Raw genomic sequence first — 19,821 nt, 5'->3', positions numbered from 1 at the left:
CACGCCCGCTCCTCGCCCCTGGCCCACTTCTGCAGACCCCACTCCGGCGCCCCTGCGCTTGCGCACGCTCAGTCTTACGCGACAGCAGGGGGCGGGCCAGGACAGTGCGCCTCTGCGGCTGAGCTCCGACGTTCCTTCTTCTCTGAGCCCTTCCCCCGGTTTAGGCCTGGATACGCGTACTTAGCAACGGGTTGCCCTTGGCAACAGAGGACGCGGGCCTGCGGGCTGGGTTCCTGGAGCGTTTCTAGCACCTGCTTGCGGTGGGAGGCTCGGGCCAAACCATGTCGGAGATCCTCTGCCAGTGGCTCAACCAGGACCTGAAGGTGTCCCGGACCGTGAGTGAGTGACCACGGCCGGGGGCGAGCGGGCGAGGGGCGAGCCGGGCGAAGGAGAGCCGGTTTGAAGGCGGCGGCAGGGCGCGAGCTGCGCAGGTGGGGCGTCTGCAGGGCCGGGCAGCGCCCCACCGCGAGCAGCTCTGCTCCTCACCGCCCCACACCTCACCCCAGCCACCGCAGGGCCTTTTCACGTTCCCACTCTGCAGCTCTCGAGCTTCCACTCATCACAGTGGGCCCAGCCCTGCAGAATTTTGACCTGTGGTGTGATTCTAAGCAATCGGCAGTTTTAGGGAAGACTCCTTTTCTCCTATGAAGAGGGGACTTTGATGGACTCTGTAGTCCGACCATGACATTGCCTCCTTCACATCATCAGAAACATGATGTGCTGGCAAGCCCATGGTACATGAAGCTCCTGGACGAGTTACAATACCTTCTCTGAATGTGTTTTCTCCATTGTAAAATGGATCCTATCATAGTTTCCATACTTAACTGCCCCACAGGGGAGAGTGCGTGTGAAATGAGTTAATGTGGAATGTGTTAACAGTTACAAATTTTAGAAAATTTAAGCTCAAAATTTACAAACTCTAGCTGTTTCTGGTCTGTTTACTCTTGCCCAAAGCTGACATTATTCACCAACGTGATTTTATCTAATCATGAAGTTACCACCCAGAGCTTCTAAACCCACCACCACAGAGGCAGTTTTACTTGCTGTCCAAGTAATGCCAGGACAGCACTGCAGTCAATCTCAACCTCCTCCTGTTGTTTCTTCAGTAGGAGTTCATTTTTCAGTTGGGATGGTTTTTCTAAAGGCAAGAGATTTTCGACACAAATCATTTCAGTCTGTTTTCCCGGAAGAACCCTTGCATAATGCCATCTTGCTACCAGAAGGGCAGTGGTGCCAGCTTAACTTTAGGTCATCCACAGAAGTTGCTAGATTAGTGGTGTACAAAGAATTTATCATCAGCTTAAGGATCTAAGCATCTCCAGTTGCATTTCTTGAGGCATAAACCAGAACTCTTTGCCAAACCACCACCCACACACTCCCTATGAGCTACAATAATTGGTTTCCCATGGTTCTGTGATCATCCCATTGTGTCTCTGACTGTTTATCTTGTAAAATATGATGCTGACCTCAGCGCAATATTTAGCATTTATTATTTCTATGGCTCTCTCACCAGAGGAACCAAAATGCAGTATCATGCCCTTAAGTTGTACTCTTCCAAAGGAAAAACAGTTTCATGTTGCTTAGTTTAATCTGGTTCATTTATTTGAGTAATAAAAACCACACCCTGGGCCGGCCCCGTGGTTCACTCGGGAGAGTGCAGCGCTGATAGCACCGAGGCCGCGGGTTCGGATCCTATATAGGGGTGGCCGGTGCGCTCACTGGCTGAGCGTGGTGCAGACAACACCGAGCCGGGGGTTATGATCATCCCCTTACCGGTCAAACAAACAAACAAACAAACAAAAGAACACACCCTTTGCTCAATTGTATTAGCAAAAATAGGGGGATGTTTGGTCATTTTTGTGTTTTGGAGAATATTCTTGTTTTGTCTGATTACAGAAGGATTTTGTTTGTGTCTTGATTCATCAGGGTCAGAGTAGCCTTGTCTGATGTTGGTGCATTATGACATTGGTAATTTTCAGCAGGAGAATGCCAAGGCCCAGCTGTGAGTCCCTGGCCAGTTCCTGGGAATACCAAGGCCTGATAGGGCCAGGCCACTACCCAGCCACAAGAAGTTGCTTTTCTCTGTCTCAAATGAAAGTAAATTTGCCTGGATTTTTAAGTATAGTTGATGATGCAGGCTAGGTTCTGCTCCTCTAGCAAAGGAGAAGTAAAGGCCACTGACCATAAAATGGTATAGGTCTACAATTCTTGATCTACAGTTCGAAAATCTCAAGGGCCGGCCCGTGGCTCACTTGGGAGAGTGTGGTGCTGATAACACCAAGGCCGTGGGTTTGGATCCCTATATAGGAATGGCCGGTTAGCTCACTTGGGAGAGTGTGGTGCTAACAATACTAAGGCAAGGGTTAAGGTCCCCTTACCGGTCATCTTCAAAAAAATAAATAAATAAAAATCTCTGAAAACTAAATGTTTGTCCTTTAATTATGTGGCAGAAAACCTGACCAGAAATGCTGTGAGGCTATGTAGTTTTTATTTATTCACTGAATAAGAATATTTAAATATTTTACTATAGAAATCAACTACTTGTGTTTGATTACAGGTGCTTCCCCAGACTGGTAGGTGTGTTATAGCCTATCTGGCTCTAAGAGTGGGCCTGTATCTGAAATAAGGACAATGTCAAATATTGGCTTTTGGGTACTGAATTACCTTTTAAGCAAGGATGTTTGCACTATAGTCATTGAGGATCTATTATTGAATTTAAAAATTGTGTAATTAACATGACCTGTTTTCTTAAATTAGTAGACAGCACAATAACAATGAAAATTGTCACTGAGCACCTACTATGGACCAGGCACTATGCTAAGCAAGATCTCATTTAATTTTCAAAATGACTCTTATGAGGTAGAGCCCATCACTCTCCCTTTTTTACAGATGAAAATCTGTAGCTATAAAATTGCCCACGGTCAAGTGGCTTATAAATGAACAAGGTGTCATCAGAGAATCTTTCTCTAGAGCTTGTGCCCTCCTCATTGCCATTTTGGAATGTGGATAGCTTCATGTGCTTTCTCCAGCTGGCTCAGGGCCATTTTGATACAGAAGCACATAGACCATTTCACCTGCCATCCCAGCCTGACATAGATCTATCACAGAGGCCTACATCAAAGGTTTTAGCAAAAGTTTTAAAAGTTTAAAACTTTAGTGATGTGATCAGACATGTGGCTTGGTTGAGTTGTTGCTGAACAACCTTGACCCCTGATTAAGTAAATTCCAGATTAAGTAAATCATTTGGGGCTCAGGATGAAGAGTATCACTGGGCTCCCAATTTATTTCTCTTATTTGTTCATTGTTCCTTGTCCTGGAGTCAACCCACTTCTTCTTCCCCATAGGAAATTCCATTTGTTAATGCAGATTAATTTATGGAGGTGACCGATAATGAAACTAGTTATAATATTCGGTGACAGTGAGAAGAAAAACATGATAAACAAAAGAGAAGAAAATAAGCTTTCCCTTGCTTTTTCTTTTTTCCTCATTGTTTCTCTCTCTCCATCACCCTCTTCCCTTCTCTGTCTTCTCTTTGGTTTCTTGTCTGTCTTCCTATTTTATACTTTTTAATCTATATATTACTAGTTTATACATTTTATCTTTTTTTCCTTTGTCTAACTTCTTGCTGTGTTCCTTTTCTCCACTTTTTGTTTTTTTGTTTCCCCTTTCTTGCTTTTGTCATTTGCTGTGCTCTGTCATTGTTATTTTTTGTGGTGTAGCACACGATAAACCTGTTTATGCAGGAAAAGCTGCAGATAGATGTTTTTGTACTTGCTTATTTGTGTAAACTATTCTGACATAAGTGTTTGCTGTCCTTCTTTTACCTTTGCACCATACTCACCTCTATTTTATTCATGTTAGAATTGCCTTATTAATATGCCAGATATTTCAAAGGAAGTGGATAATGATTTTATTTTTCTAGTGACCTTTTTCTAGCAAATAGTTTGCTATAGACCATTTGTCTGCTTACACTGAGGGTGACAGAATAGGATTCTGTTATTCTCCAGTTATTTATGAGCTAGATTTCAGGCATTCAGTGAACACAAACAACAGGCATAGAGCAAACTCCTGAGGGAGGCAGGAAGGGAATGAAACTACCTGAAGGTGATATAGCAACAGCTCCTAAACTGAAAGCAATAAGTGGAACTCTGGGCCCAAAGCTTGATGAGCTAGGACCAGAAAGGAAGATATACCCATAGGCTGACAATGGCTGTATGTCAAATGGCTCTTCAGAAAACTAAGAGAAGGACAGGGATGGGCTAGGGAAGAGAGAAGTGGAAAAAGCTGAAAGAGGAACAGACAGAAGCGGTAGAAGGCACAGCCAGGGCAGCCCAGATGGCACAGTGAGGGCAGTGGTGGCAGCAAGGCCAGAGGACAGGACTGATGGCGAGCAATGGGAGTCTGTGAGGGAAGCAGAAAACAACAATGATGCAGGAGGGGGTGACAGCACATTTCTGCCCTTTGGAGGAGGAGGGAGCCATGTGGATTTTAGTTGTTTCAAAAACTACTAGGATATGATGCCAGAAGACACTCGCTAAGTAACAGATGGCATTTAGCCTAAGATCAAACCAATCCTCTTATTTTAGTGGCATCGCAAGGCATCGTGATATTCAGGTGGTGCCATGTTAAAGTCAGTACAGTTGGGTGCCTTGGTAATAAAATACAAGCTTAAATTGTGCTGCAAGGTGTTTACAGGCCGTGCAACAGAGCTGGCTGAGTTATGGATCTAGTAGGCCATGAGTTCCAAGTTCTCCTAGTGGAAGCTTCACAATGTAATAAGCATCTGTTCTCTAAGTATATTTTCTCAAGAGTGGCATCAGCATTTAAAATTAAGACATGGCTTTAGAAGGACAAATATGATTGATAAGGAAGGACATTAAATCACCAACCGTGAAAGAATGTATTATATTTTTAGACTGATCATTCTGCCCTGAATATCTTTAAAATAATGATGAAACTTATCTGCTTGTGGAAAAGCAAACTAAAATCCACTAATAGGTGCCAGGACTCTAGACTTTAAGAGTAAAAGCAGTGTGTCTCTTCTCATGTGAACTATAGCTGAACACAAGTTTAGGTGAGTTGAATCTTTTATTTCCTTGGAGCTTACAAAAGTTTTATTTCCTTACTTTTTGCTAAAGTGATTCATAGACAAAAACATTTTTTCCCCTGAAGGTTTCCTACCCTTTATGTTTTTTTATTGTAAATCAAATATCACATCACTACAGTCATAGATTCTAATGCTAGACAGTTTGAGAGCTCACCCTGAGTAAATAGATTCAATGGAAATAGTTAACATCTTTTTAAACTACCTTTGTTACTGTATTAATTTACCCTAAGAATAGGGGTATTGTTCAGAGTATGAAGTATTTTGAGAACAAATATCAGAAAAGTCTTGAATAAAATTGTGGGCTGGTGTCAGATATACAAGAGTCTTATTCTTGTGATAACGTGTAGTCTTCTGAGTAAGGTCTCTGCAATGACCTTTATGGAGCAACTCACCTCACCCCTGCAACCACACAGTCAAGCATCAGTTCAACAAATCTTGAAGAAATGCTATTTCTTCATATTCAATTAGCTGCCTCATTTTTAGTCAAATAGATAAAATGGAACAATCTGATACAACTCAGTTTCTGATACTGCAGTGACATATAACTTTTTGAGTACTGTTGCCTAAAGAACCCCAATGGAAGCATGTTGGAAATTTACAGAGGATTTTGAAATCATTTGAGAGGCGATGGCTTTGGTGATGATAATATAATTTATTTTGTCTGTCAGTTCTGTATATTGTCCTTAAATACCATGTAACTCTGTATCCTTCACTTCACAGGAAAAATACAAGTGACCAAAAACTAAGGACATTTTTAAAGAAAGGAAATTCTATTGAACAAAAAACACAATTTTTTTCTACACTTATTATTATGTGCCTACTATGTGGCAGGCATAGTACCCAGCAATTTTCATATATTATCTGCAGTCTTTTAAATAGTTCTCCAAGATAAGTTATAGATATGGTTATCTCTGTTGTAGAGATGAGGAAACAAAAACTAGGAAGGTTGAGCAGTTTGCCTAAGGTCACACAGCCAGTAAGGGTCAGAGCGAAGATTGTAGTGCAGATGTTTCCAGCTCCAAAGCCAGTTTTCCTCTGGGATATCTCCATCATTGGATAGGACAACCATTGGACCACATTGTCACTTCTGAACCATGAAGCAAAAGCTTGATTATATTCAATAAGTGTTATTTTTTAAAAAAATTTTTCCAATAAACCTTTTTAAAAATTTATTTATTTATTTATTTATATTATTATTTTTCTACATTCTAAGATGTTGCAGAGCAGTTGTGGGGGGAGAGAGGAAGGGGAAGGGAAACAGGGTGGGAGGAGGAGAAACGGGAGGGCATGGTCGATGCCCATGGTACTCCCCTCAATCCAGCAGGGGAGACCAGGGGGCTTCCAGCAGTGACTCTGTAGTTGCTGGGCTGGATGCAGATGTCAGGGGGGTGTGGCTGAAGCCCTCGGTTCCCCACCGTCCCAACTCAGGAGCACGGGGTGTTTCCAGGGGCGGTTTGGTGGTCATCACTGGGCTGGTTGCAGATGTTGGAAGGGCATAGCTGAGGGTCTCAGACCCCACCACCCTGGCTTAGGAGCCCAGGGCATTTCTAGCAGCAGCCTGGTGGTCATTGCTGGGCTGGGTGTGGTAGTTGAGGCAGCATAGCTGAGGCCCACAGCCCTCCCCCATCCCCAGCTTAGGAGCCCAGGGGGCTTCCTGTCCTTCTAGGTTTTATAGGTGTTCTTTGGTTGTGTTAGACCTTTACTAGTTAATATCAAACTTTGTCTCTGATCTGTAGGTATTTTGTTTTTTCTTTCAGTTCTGTGTTGGATTATTCACTGTTCCCACCACTTAAACTCTGCACTGGAACTAATTTGTTGTCCTTTGCCTATTTCTAAAATGGGAGAACTTCCTGTGGAGACCAGCACTTGATCCCTGAGCTTGAGCTAAATTTCTGTTTTGTTGCTGATTCCCTGAGGAAGGCTTTTTGTGTAGCTCAAGTTTTAATTTCTTGACCTTGTAATCACTCCTGGGTCTTCTGAAGTCTGGTGCACCTGGATTGTGTGGAAACTCTGGTCTGGGCCTGAGTCTTTTCAGCCAACTGTACCCTCTGTTGTTCTATATTCCTGAACAGTCTCCACTGAGTGGTTCTACACCGATTGGGGGGCAGATCAGCTGTCCATGCTGTGCCCCAATGTTCCCCCAGTGGGCCCGTCTCCCCCACCACCTGCACTCCAAACACTTCCCATGGGACGGGCCATGTGCTGGTCCCTTGCAATGACTCACTGGCCTCTGAGTGGCTCTTCACTCCTATGTGGCTCCTTGAGAACCCTGTTAGTGGTCTTTTTGGCCTGGGGCCCTCTTGTCCCCTGCTGCCTCCAAGCAACTTCGTATGAAGGGCACAGCTGCAGCTTTTGTCAGCTCTTGCTCTGTGCACTCACCAGCTCCAGCCTTGAAGTGGTGGGGGCTTGAAATGGTGGGAGTGGTCCTTTCTTTCTCTCATTCTGGCTTCTCCAGCATTCACAAACTCCTTCATAGGTCTCTCCTTCTCTTCCCCTGGGCTCTAGCAGCCCCAGATTGGCTGTTGTTGCATTTTAGTAGTTGTAAATAGGTTGATTTGTGGGAGAGAGTGATGCTGGGGACTGCCTATTCTGCCATTTTGACTGGAAGCCCAGTAAGCATTATTTTAGAAGGTGCAGATGATTTTAGCAAAATTTCCATTATTTTTCAGATTAAAAGTAAGTGTATGTTTTAGAAAGTTAGATCGTACCTGACTTGGCTAAAATATGCTATCTTCATAGGTTGTGTAGATAACTAAAGTATTACAGTATAATTTTATAAAATATCTTGGAGGTTTGATTTTAGATCTAAGGTAGTCATAAATCTTATTGGTTCTGCTTTGTTTAATTTTGATTAGAAGTTGTCTTTCTTTCTTTCAAAATTCTGTACATTATCAACTATTGAATTACTTGTATTTAGGGATCTTTATAAGATGTCTACTGTTAAACTTCAGTCTTTTCCTTTGGTTATTAAATGATGTTTCCAGAAATATGTTTATGGCATTTTGAGTTCACATTAAATTATGGAGTTTTGACTCTATTTATCCATAATGAGAATATATTACCTCTATATGGAACATTATATTTACTTTTTCTTATTTCATTGTTTTAAAATTCAGGTCCCAAGTCATTTGCAAAGGCATTTTCCAGTGGCTATCTAATTGGAGAAGTTCTGCACAAGTTTGAACTTCAGGATGATTTCTCAGAATTTTCAGAAAGCAGGTTAGTAAGATTATTTCTTACTTAAAAAAAAATCAATTCCTTTGCATTTGGAAAGTCCAAAGTTAACTGTAAGTGATCATCAATATAAGATACCTTGCAAACCTAAAGCAGCCAGGCAGACCATTGGTATAGAAATTGTTGCTTTCTCACATATACAGTACATTCTTTATTGTCCCAAGAGTACAAAGGAGAGAAAGTTGTATGGTTGCAGCAAGACTTCATCTCTAGATGGGCCTTACTGTCTTCGATATTCCCACAATCTTAGACCAGATTACTTCCACTTTTGTAATTGATTCTTCCTTTTAAAAGAAGAAATGAAACAGCATATAGTGTCCTGAGTGGCCAATTAGTATTACTATTTGTGTTTTAAAAATATGAAATAGAACTTAACTGCCAATACAAAAAATTTATAATGTTTTTTGTTTTTATCAGCTATATTGAGATATAATTCATAACACATAATTCACCATTTTAAAGCATACCATAAAGTGGTTTGTAATATATTCACATATTTAGTAAACTCACAACCATAAGTTACCACTATCTAACTACCCAGCCAGCCCAAGGCACCCACCAATCTACTTTCATCTGTATGGATTTTCCTGCTCTACACATTTCATATCAATGGAATCAAACAATCTGTAACATCTTGTGGCTGGTTTCCAGCTTCTCCCACCAACCTGTAATCCTAACCTAAGCTCCTGTGGTCCACGCATGCATCATGTGTTTTTTGTTCTGCCTTGCACCTTTGCATATTGATGTTCTCCCTTCATTTCCACCACAAGAAACTCTTATTCATTCTTAAGATCCAGCTAAAAATCTACCCCATCTCTCAACTCTGTTTTTATTACCGTAGCAGATTTAGTTCCCTTTTTCCATTTGTTCTAACACTTTGGACATCCCTTTCCTTATCACATTAAGTTATAATTATTTATTTATATGTCAATTCTTATCAGAGTGTCTGCCACATGAAGGGCCCTAAACAAAGTTTGATTAATGAATAAATGAATGTTTACTCCTCAGTTGGATTGCAAAGATCCTGAAAGTTGCAGAGTGTGTTTATTCTTTTTGCTTCAAGTATTACCCCTGGCTTGTAGCAGGCCCACAATACTGTTTCCCTGATGAATGAATGAGTGATATCAGAAAGTATACCTGTTTAGCCATGGAAAAGTTAAAGGACTATACCGAGCAGGTCGCTCATGCAGTATTTCAGGTGTACTAAATTGGCTCTTGCTGTCAGGCCCACAGAGGACTTTTGTGTGGAATGGAAAAAGAGATCCCATCTAAGTGGACAGACCTGTGAAGATGCAGGTCCTGCTGAACAGAGATGCCTTTGTGCAAAGAAAAAGGAGTCCCTTTCTGGAGAAAGCAGTCTCATGCCTGGGACAGGGCTTAGCAAGCTGAGCAAAGGGTGAATTTCAGACCCTTGCCCCACCTGTCGACGGGTGTATGTCCTGTGTAGTATCAAGTGCAATATCCCTGCTTGTCCTCCACTGCAAGGGACTAACTTTCTCTCCCATTGAGAGTCACTGCATTCTTTCATGGGAGAGGGAGAGGGGCCTACTTGTACTGACAACCAAACATCATTGATCTTCAGTTCTTGGAACAACCCACTTTTTTCCAAGTTACATGGTCTTTTAAATAAGGCAAGGATCAGTAAATTCATGGGTATGGCCTTAATAATAGTGTATTTGGTGGGAAAAAGGATCCTTTTTTGTCAAAGCCTGTTTTTTAGGCAACTGTCTAGTGCTAGGGCTCATGATTCGGGGATCTTGTCTAATACTTTTAGTTTCTTTAGTCTAATATGTAAACTGTAACCTAAATTTGCTAATAACGTAGTTGTCTTGGAAATGACTTAATTCTAAGAATAACTCATCTAATTCTGGAAAAATTCTCTGCTTTAGAATATTTTTAGTCCTTGCCAAAGGGTGGAAAAAATGAGCAGATGAGTTAAAAGAAAAAAAATAAACAAGCAAGAATATCCCTGGAAGGGCAGCTTCTACTTACCTGGGAAGAAGATGTATTCCCTCACCAGGTGGCAAAGAGGAAAGGTGATAGCTGTCCCTTGACAAATAAGGACGGAAAGTAGAGAGGGAGAAGCATTTTCCCAGAATACGTTCCTTGTTCCCTCAGAATTCATCATTTACGTCATATGCTCTGTCTCCAGAGCAAAGATGTCCCAGTGGTTTTTCTGTGTTCAAAAACAACTGTTCTTTTTTGTTTGTTTGTTTGTTTGTTTTTTGTCCTTTTTTTGTGACCGCACTCAGCCAGTGAGCGCACCGGCCATCCCTATATAGGATCCGAACCCGCGGTGGCAGCGTTGCTGTGCTCCCAGCGCCGCACTCTCCCGAGTGAGCCACGGGGTCGGCTCCAAAAACAACTGTTGATTGTCCTGTTATGCTGATTGTGCAAATGCTTTAACAAGAGTGAACTTCACCAATTTACACACAAACTATGATTGGTTAGAAATTTGGAATATAAATAAGAACCTCCAGAGAAAAGTATTGCTATGCCTAGATACTTTGGCTAGTCCATAAAAGCCATTTTAAAGCTTGAACTATAATATTAACAAGCTTATACTGCATTCCGGGGGCCATGTAATACAAATGAGAGAAGGGGAAGTACTTTCCCCTTTTCTTGGGCGCGGGGCTAACCTATGACAAAATTTGGAAATGGGTAGTGTTTGCTTTTAGATTCTCCTTCCTGAACTATGGTGCCCCTAGCCTCTGTAGCCCAAGGTTGTGGCCCAGACCAATGCTCTGACAGATGGCTCTCAGTTCATATCTTTCCAAATATGTGTAGTGAACAAGGCCCACAAGACTCCTAGGCTGGAAAGGGCATAAAAAGACAACTGAGATGAAAGATCAAATGGGGGTGTCAGGTATCTGTTCAAGGAATGTAAGCATGTCATTGAGCTGACCGTACTTTTTTACAACCATTCTCTTCAAAACATGATCTGCTTTGGCTTGGTCATTTTAGGGGAATGTTTATTATCTCACACAGTAAGGTTATTTGTGGAGAAACACATTACAAAACTGAACATGAGATGACCTACAAAAATATTTACTCTTACTGCTGAGAAGTTTTCCTTGTAGCATGCATTATCTATTCTCATCTCCTCCAAAGCCTGTCTCTCTCTTATTAATTTAAAATATTTTATTCAAAATTTATTTGATGTAGTGTGATATACTAAATACATGTTACTTAATATTTGTTAGAGGAGTAATAGTAAACAAAGGAAATAGGACAGTAAGTTACACCACATAACTGGAAAATGAATTAAGGATACCACATTTTTGTTGACATTGGCCTTCTCATGATACTGACTCCTCATTCATATTTAGAAATTACTCCCATATTACCCAAGCCCCACCTCCTTTTAGAGCATTGTCATTTTTAGGCTAGATTGTAGGAGGTTCAAAAATACCCAAAAATGTTACACACATTTTGTGTATATGTATGGATGTGTGTTTTCTTTTCTGTAGAAAAGTTTCCATCACTCTCAGATTTTCACAGGTATCTGTGATTCAAAAAACAAGTAAACAAAAAAATGAATGGTTTAGAACCCAGCTTGAGAGCAGTCTCTTGAGAAATGGTATACCGCAAGCAATATATAAAGTTTAGGTGTTAAGTGATCTCTATAAGCTTCTGAAAATTTAATTGAGATCATTAAAAGTTATTTTATTTTCCCCAAATGATTTTATAGTCCAAAATTAAGTAATCAAATGAATACCCCTATAATATTAGAAATTCTGTAGGCCCTCAAATACATGGCAACTTCCTCTGTTCTGAGGTATTACTTTTGGTTGGGGGCAGGTAAGTCTTTGACTTATATTCAAGTATATTCAGTATATTTTTTCCATGAAAGAATGTCACTGAATGTTACAAGTTAAAGTAAGGAGAATATAGGCCAAAGTTGATATTTATATCCAGTTTGATCATAAAGAGGCACAAGAGTTGAAACTGCATTCAATATCTTTTGCCTTCTATTCATCATTAGATTCATAGGCTCATTAGCAATCCTGGATCATTTGCGACCCCTCTTGCACACTTACATCAACTTATTATTACTTGTTTGCTCATCTCACTTTCCCACTGTGAACTCCACAAGGGCAGGGACTGTGTCTTATTCATCTTCATAATACTTTTAATAAATTTATGAAACTTTATTAAATTTAATAAATAAATACTTTGTACATAATAGTTATTTAATGTTTGTTAATTCAAGGGGTATATTAGCAAATGAACAAATTAATGAATTTCTTCTAAAATGTGAACCTAGATTGATAATAGATCATTCAAAAATAAATATAACTTCTAATTAGAAAGTCTTTATTGATTTTCAAAGTAACAATATAACCTGAATACTGAAGATTACATAATTGATTGATTACATAGCTAATTTATTGAGTTAAAATATTACTGACAATGTCTGAGAGGATGGTTGTTAGAATTGTCAGTACAACATTTAGGACTATTCTCAGACTTTACCAATAATATCATTTAAAGAAATGAACATTTAAATTGTAATTTTCTTCTAAGTAAAATATTTCTTGAAATTACAGTTAAGTTTTTTCTATTTAGAAGAAAAACTTTTTAAAGGCATTTGGTTATTTTTTCATATTGACTTCCTGTGGAAATTCTATTGTCAATTTAGAGCAGAAAAGTGTATAAAATTAATGAGCATTAGTTTAGCTATTAAAGAGAAATAAACGCTAGGAGTTCATGTAGACATAGACAATTAAAAAGTCTCAATGTATTTACATCATTGAGTGGTTTTAGAGAGGAATAATACATTTAAAAGAACATTGGACAATTAATAATATTGGATCATGATTATACCTCTGATACTTGATGTTTGTTTTTAGTTCAATGCTAGTGTCTAATTATGTAAAATATTTTAATGTCCAGGATTTCAAGTGCCAGACTTAATAATTTTTCTCGCTTGGAGCCAACACTTCACTTTCTGGGTGTGCATTTTGATCAGAATGTGGCCCACGGCATCATCACAGAAAAGCCTGGGGCAGCAACAAAACTTTTATATCAATTGTACATTGTTCTTCAGAAAAAGAAAAAAAGTGGACTGACTGGTGTGGAAATACAAAGCATGCAACCCCCAACAAATTTAAGATTTCAAAACATGAAAAGTGAGGCTTTTCGAGAGGTAGGTACATTAAGAAATATCACAAACATCTCACAATGTAAAATTTGGTAAAAAGAAATGGCAGTGATGTTGCCTTCTCAAAGAAGCCCCCTTGGGTATCTATGTCACTTACTGGTATGTTACTTACTGGTCATACATAGGTTTTATTTTGTGTTAACATTTCAAATTCATTTCTTCATTTTTGATGTCTTGCTCCATCCTATCCACATTGCCAATAGCTTACCACATTCTGTTCCTGATTCCTAGTACCTTCTGTACCTGCTCCTCTTTTTCTATTTCTACTGCTGTCATATCTGCTCACATCTCCTTGCTATTGCAGCAGCCTGCTGACATGTCTTCTGATTGATGTTCAGACTTTTTGCTATAGGTCAGTCAATTGCTAGATGAATCTTCCCTAAATTCCACTTTTATTGGGTTCTTCTCAGAAGCCTTCTATTTTACACATATCCTGCCTCTAATTTAGACTGACATTCAAGATTTTTCACTAAACGGTCTCAACCTGTCTTTCTAACTTTATTTCTTCATAGTCCTCAGCATAAAGTCCTTCTACAATGATTGACAGTATGTCCTTGAACATGACTTGTATATCCCTGCTCTACCTTCCCTCCCACCCAAACTCATTCTTCTCATCTCTTTTCTTCCCCAAACTTTCCTTCTCGATCTATTTCTCTGCTGCCTTCCCAGTGCACATGGATTCTTCCTTTGGAACTCCTAGGGCACAAGTCATTTTCAATCTGGGTGTTAACCTATTGATGTTGATATTTGGCTAACCATTCATTATTTATTTGTTATATGATCTCACAAGATTTTTAGTACCTCAAAGTCAAGGAATATGTTTAGTACAATGCTTTGAACATTGGATATACTCATCAAAATGTGTTTTGATTCACTGATACAACTTTTTAGTTGACAATTATCTCCAGTTCCTATGTTATTTCCTTATGGTAAGTGAAGTACGTTATCTTTTCCAGGCCTCTGGGATAATGGTGAGGGCTGCAGTGGTGCAAAGCACTAAATATAAATGGAGATAATTAAATTTTTCAATTTAATTTATGAAGCAATAATGACGTAATAGGTGAGAGGGCCATATGCATTTTCAGATTCATTCATTCTTAACATACATCCTTATGGCCTCATAGCAGAATGGACTCAGAACCCATGGACAGCTAGAAATCAGAGTAAGCTTAAAACTGAATAATTTAGTACTGCACGCTGCTTCCTTCACTTGCAAGGTGGTTAACTTTGAGCCAGCCCCTGAAAAACTTTCGACCCCAGTTTTCCTAACTGTAAAAATAAGGATGATTATTTCTACCTGCCTTAGAGTTAGGCTTTTGTGTAGCTTTAAGAAGATAATATGCAACATGCAATCAACTGTAGAGCAGTCAACAGTGACAGGTGCTCCTAGAGCTGTGTAGCTGAAGACAGACAAAAGCCCACTAGGTTTAATGTTGGTCATGGGTGACCTTCCAGAATCAATTGTTCATTCATTGAACAGATATTTATTGGGCTCTTACTTTATGTCAAGCACTTACACAATGAATGATACAGGGAAAGCCCCAACCCTCTTAGAGTTTACATTTTAGGGAGAGACAAATGTTTGAGTAGAGTTGTATGGGTTGCAGTGAGTTGAGAAGGAAATTAGAGATGAGGAAGAGGGAAGCATAGATTATTTTTTCAAGAAATGTGGAGGTAGAGGAAAAGAAAAAATTAAGAACAGTCGCTGAGGAGAGAGAAACTCAAGGGAAGTGTGAGATTGCTTGTTTGTTTTATGAATATAGAGATTGAGACAACTTCCCAGTTAAGAAAATTAAATCAGTGGCAGGAGTGATGAAAATGGTATGAGAAGCAAATAGAAAGAGGTCCTCTAGGGGAGAAAAGCAGAGGATGCAATCAGTGGCTTATGTGGAGGAGGAGATGTCTTAGGAAAGAAGTGGAGATGCCTTTTTCTTTGATACCAGATGGGGGGAGATGCAGGTGTCTATTATTTAGTAATACTAATAATGGCTGAAATCTACTGAACAAACATAGTGATATGCCAAGTCCTGTTCAGGTCCTTTATCTGTATTATCTCACTTGATCATCACCACAGCCCTATGAAATAAGTACTTTTATTATTCCCATTTTGCAGAAGATAAAACCAAGGCACAGAGGGGTTACATAACTTGCCCAAGTAGATGGTAGGGCTGAAACTCAAACCTAGGGAGTTTTAATGTTTCTTTACTTTTTACTAGGGAGTGGCCTAAGTAATGGGAAGAACCTGGCTTCTTATATTACCTCTTATATGTCGAAATTGGTTTTATGAAATTATCTTTTGGTAAATGTATTTCTAAGAATACAAATTAAACTCAGAGTAAATAATTAAGTATAAAAGTTTATATGAGGCTATTTTGTAAGAAGGAATTCAAATCACAATGTTCTTTTTTACCATCCTCACATTAAGGATATAAGCAATTGGTATAGGGCGTGAATTTAACTATCAACAGTGTTAAAATTCATAGAACTTTTATTTTGAAAACAAATTTTATGTGTGCTTATAGTGACAGCATACCCTTTATTCTCTGATAACAGAATCTTTTGAAATGCTTTCTTCATCTAGAGACTTAAAAACCTGATACCACGTCAAACTGATTTCAATCTGATGCGGGTTACATACAGGTTTCAAGAAAAATATAAACACATGAAAGAAGATCTTGCCCGTGTGCAGTTTGAGAAACTTGAAAGAATGCAAAAACTCAAGGAAGAACAAAGATGTTTTAATATCGAAAAGGTTTTATAGAGCAATTTTTCTATAAATTTGTTAGTGCATAGTATTCTGTTTGTGATTTATGCCTATAGTACACATTGCATAAGCAGTAATGTAGCACAAGTTGCATTTTCTTGATGCATGACTTTGCCATACCTTATCTCACCCTTCCTCTCTTGCTCCTTTCCCCCTCTCTCCATCCCTCCTTTTGCTGATTGTCATCTCTACTTGTGGCTAAGAACAAGAACTGCCATCCTCTGGAGTGGCAGGACACCTTGATCTTTCACTGCTAGAAATTAATGTTTCAGCTGCTTTAGTGATGGGGGTTGCTACCAGCTATCTCAATGGTCAAAGGCTTATGACTCTTGTCACCACTGAGGGAGACAGAGTGGACATTTTCCCTTCTCTTTCCCCTGTTTTGCAATCCCTTGGTCTTTCTGTCCTTCCCCATTTCTCTCTTTCTGGAAATGTGGGGTAATTATCTGCTTGCTCCCCTTTCCAACCACCTTGAATATCTCTTAACTTCTTCCCGGCCCTTGCTGCTTGCTTTGACTAACTCCCTGCTATTTCTCAAATTTCTCTGAAAATCTTTAATGATCTCCTGTGCCTTTAAGGACCTGAGAGGATAATGGAGTGTGGAATCATTAAAGACTTTTAAGAGAATTTCAGGTGGCTGGATATATGGAATGTGTAAACTACAGGCAAAAGAAGTATATTTCTTCTCGTTACATTATGAAATCACTTTTTAAATTCATATATTTAGGATGATAAGAAATTAACGTATCCTGAATGTAGCCAGCTTTGTGGGGAAAGACAGGAAGATGAGAGACAAACTCAGGAAGATCTTATGATTCCATTACTCTACTTGCCAGAGATAAAGGATAAAGGATTGTCCTTCACCTTGGCACTGCATGGTAAAGAGACAAAGTACTTTCAAAGTAGTGTTTAAGTAGAGACCAAGTGCTGGGACTCTAATTTTATGGAACCAGCCTGTCCAACTTTGAAGTACCAAGTCTAATGCAGAAAGTCTCCAAAGAAGGTTGGGAAAAAGGAAATATGACACCATTTAAATGTTCTGAAATAAATTGTGTTAAAAATCATAGGAAGCAAATAGAGCAAAAGGTAGAGTCTGTGTCTTCCTGGTTTTAAGAAAAAAAGGTAAACATATTGCAATTAAAGAAAACTTCACATTTTGGAAAATGAAATGAAGAAAATTCTTAAATTATGTATAATTTCTGCCTTTTTAATGGTAAATTGACATCTTACCTTTGAACATAGGAATTAATGATCTTATTGGTTCTAATATAATGCTTTAGTAGTGAAGTCAAAATTAGTTTCTCATGTTACCTCCTAAGTCATTTATTTGTTAAATATTTTATCTGATTTTCAGGCTTTCTTTTTATTTTATCCTACTGCTTATATTCTTCTTAAAATAATTACTGCCTATATGCAGAATAGATGGTCTAAAAATGATATCATATCATTTAGTGTTGATTCAGTGTTTGAGGAAGTCCCTGAACTCATTGTTTAAGTGTGACTGGGTTTGGGGGAAGCTTGTCATTTCTATTGGGTTCCCCAGGAATCTTCCTAGAAACTGTCTCCTGGACTGAATTTTCTCTTCAGACCGTCTTTAGAGAGAGAATTTTCTCTTTCCATGATTTACCAGGTCACGAAGGTGGGACTGGGAAAGAATTATACTCTTTTTTATATTTGGAACCACTTTCTCATCCTTTTAGTGTCATCACATGAAGTGAAAACATACATATTTGATAGACATAATTTAGGGATTCCAAAATTGTGTTTTAATATCATACTTTTCAAAATAAGTCATATTGACACCTGCTTCCTAACATTACACAATTGTGACATCTAGTCCATTGGTTCATTGCTGGGTTCTGAAAATTTCAATAGATAAAATTGTGTATCTGTGTATCTGTGAATGTGTAACAATGCCAAATTATTCTGACAAATGGAATAACTCAACTAATGTATATGGGATACTCAGCAACGCTTAAGCAGAAGACGACAAAATGAAATAATGGCCAAAATCCAAGCAGCTATCATACAGATTCCTAAACCTGCAGGAAATCGTACTTTGAAAGCACTTGAGGCCCAGAAAATGATGAAGAAGAAAAAAGAGGCAGAGGTAAGTGATAATCTTTTAATATTGCATTGTATTTTTCTTAATTGAAGAATGATCTTTTCCTAAAACATAGAGAGAGACCTTCTAAAACGTCTCACTTCCTCTTCAAATTATCTCTGGCCTTGTTCCTTTTCACTCAAAACCCCTCCACACTATGCATATCCAATTCATTTTATACTGTTATTTGTTCAGAAATAGAGAATGTAGTTTTAGGCCAAGGATGGGAAACTCTCCTATTAAATGGCAGTACTAGTTTAACTCCTGTGTTGAGAAGGATTCTGTGGTTGCCAACAAACTACATCAGAAAGGGTGCTGTTGTAATAGGTCACATCTGCCATGGGTACAGAAGGAGCCAGTGGACATACAGATACCTTGTATATGCCATTCCTACTATATGGTTTTACTCGATTTCTCCTCACCATGTAGTATTCTTTTTCTATGAATCCCAGGGATGTTAAGCCACTTGCTGCTATCAGTATATTTAAATGTAAGATATCTACACTAGTGATATTTTACTAATGTAGTAATGATTGGCCATACTAATGACTGACCATGTCAATCATTCCAGTAGGAAACAATTTGATTATATTTCATAGAAGAGCAATAGGGTTAGGGTTAGGAGCAATACTATATTTTGATATGAATTCTTGCAATCTACATGGCATATTGCTACAATGATTGTTGATATTTTCTCGTGTGACCTAAGAAGAGAAATAATAGCTATTGTTTATTGAACATCTACTATATGTCAGGCTGTGGGTTGGGAACTTCACATTATCTTTAATTTGTAAATAACTCTAAGTATGATATTATTTTCCCCATTTGATAGGTAAGGAAACTGAGACCCAGAAAGCTGACATGTTTTACCCAAGTTCACAGTGCTAATAAAGCAGAGATTGAGAATTTTGATTCCTAAATCTACTGCATTGTACATTAATCCACATTTCTTTGTTTTTTAATACTAACAAAATATCCTGTACTTGGATTCTAAAAAATACCACCACAGAGGCTTTTTTCTGACCCCATTTTAGTATTTAACTCTGGTATGTCCCTGAGTTGATTAAAGTTTATTAAAAGTTTATTAATACATGAGGACGAGCTAATGTTAATTTTCAGAGAACAAATTAAAATTACTAGTGTAAATAAGGTTGCACGAGGAATGTTTGAAACACCTGAGACATTTTTAAAGAAATATTTATATCCAAAAAAATGCATATCCTGACCTTTTGACAATCTTCATTCTCATTAAATGTACTGTGGTGCACTGTCAGAGAACTGTGAACTGAACAATTCAGGTTAGGCAATTGTCACATTCTTTTAGATAGAATTAGCCAAGTCTAAAAGTAAAAAAATCAGAATTATAAAAAATTCTTGGGCCGGCCTGGTGGCGCCCTGCTACAGTGCGGCGCTTGGGAGCGCAGCGGCGCTCCTGCCTAGGGTTCAGA

At 38.8% G+C, this 19,821-nt stretch overlaps 1 protein-coding gene across 1 annotated transcript in view; it reads left to right on the top strand.

The window, feature by feature from the left end:
* The first annotated feature begins 258 nt into the window (after positions 1–258).
* Positions 259–19,821, top strand: part of SPEF2 (sperm flagellar 2) — a 200,523-nt gene continuing 180,960 nt past the window's right edge. Inside the window, exons 1-5 of the mRNA XM_008574789.1 lie at positions 259–339; positions 8,224–8,326; positions 13,238–13,490; positions 16,087–16,257; positions 18,239–18,379. Of these exons, the coding sequence (XP_008573011.1) occupies positions 282–339; positions 8,224–8,326; positions 13,238–13,490; positions 16,087–16,257; positions 18,239–18,379 (726 nt within the window). The 5' untranslated portion in view covers positions 259–281. The remainder of the gene's footprint in view (positions 340–8,223; positions 8,327–13,237; positions 13,491–16,086; positions 16,258–18,238; positions 18,380–19,821) is intronic.

The sequence above is a fragment of the Galeopterus variegatus genome, unplaced genomic scaffold, assembly GCF_000696425.1.
Source record: "Galeopterus variegatus unplaced genomic scaffold, G_variegatus-3.0.2 Scaffold1104, whole genome shotgun sequence".
Lineage (NCBI taxonomy): Eukaryota > Metazoa > Chordata > Mammalia > Dermoptera > Cynocephalidae > Galeopterus > Galeopterus variegatus.
The sequence above is the reverse complement of the archived record's forward strand: the minus strand, read 5'-3'. Positions and strand labels throughout refer to the sequence as shown.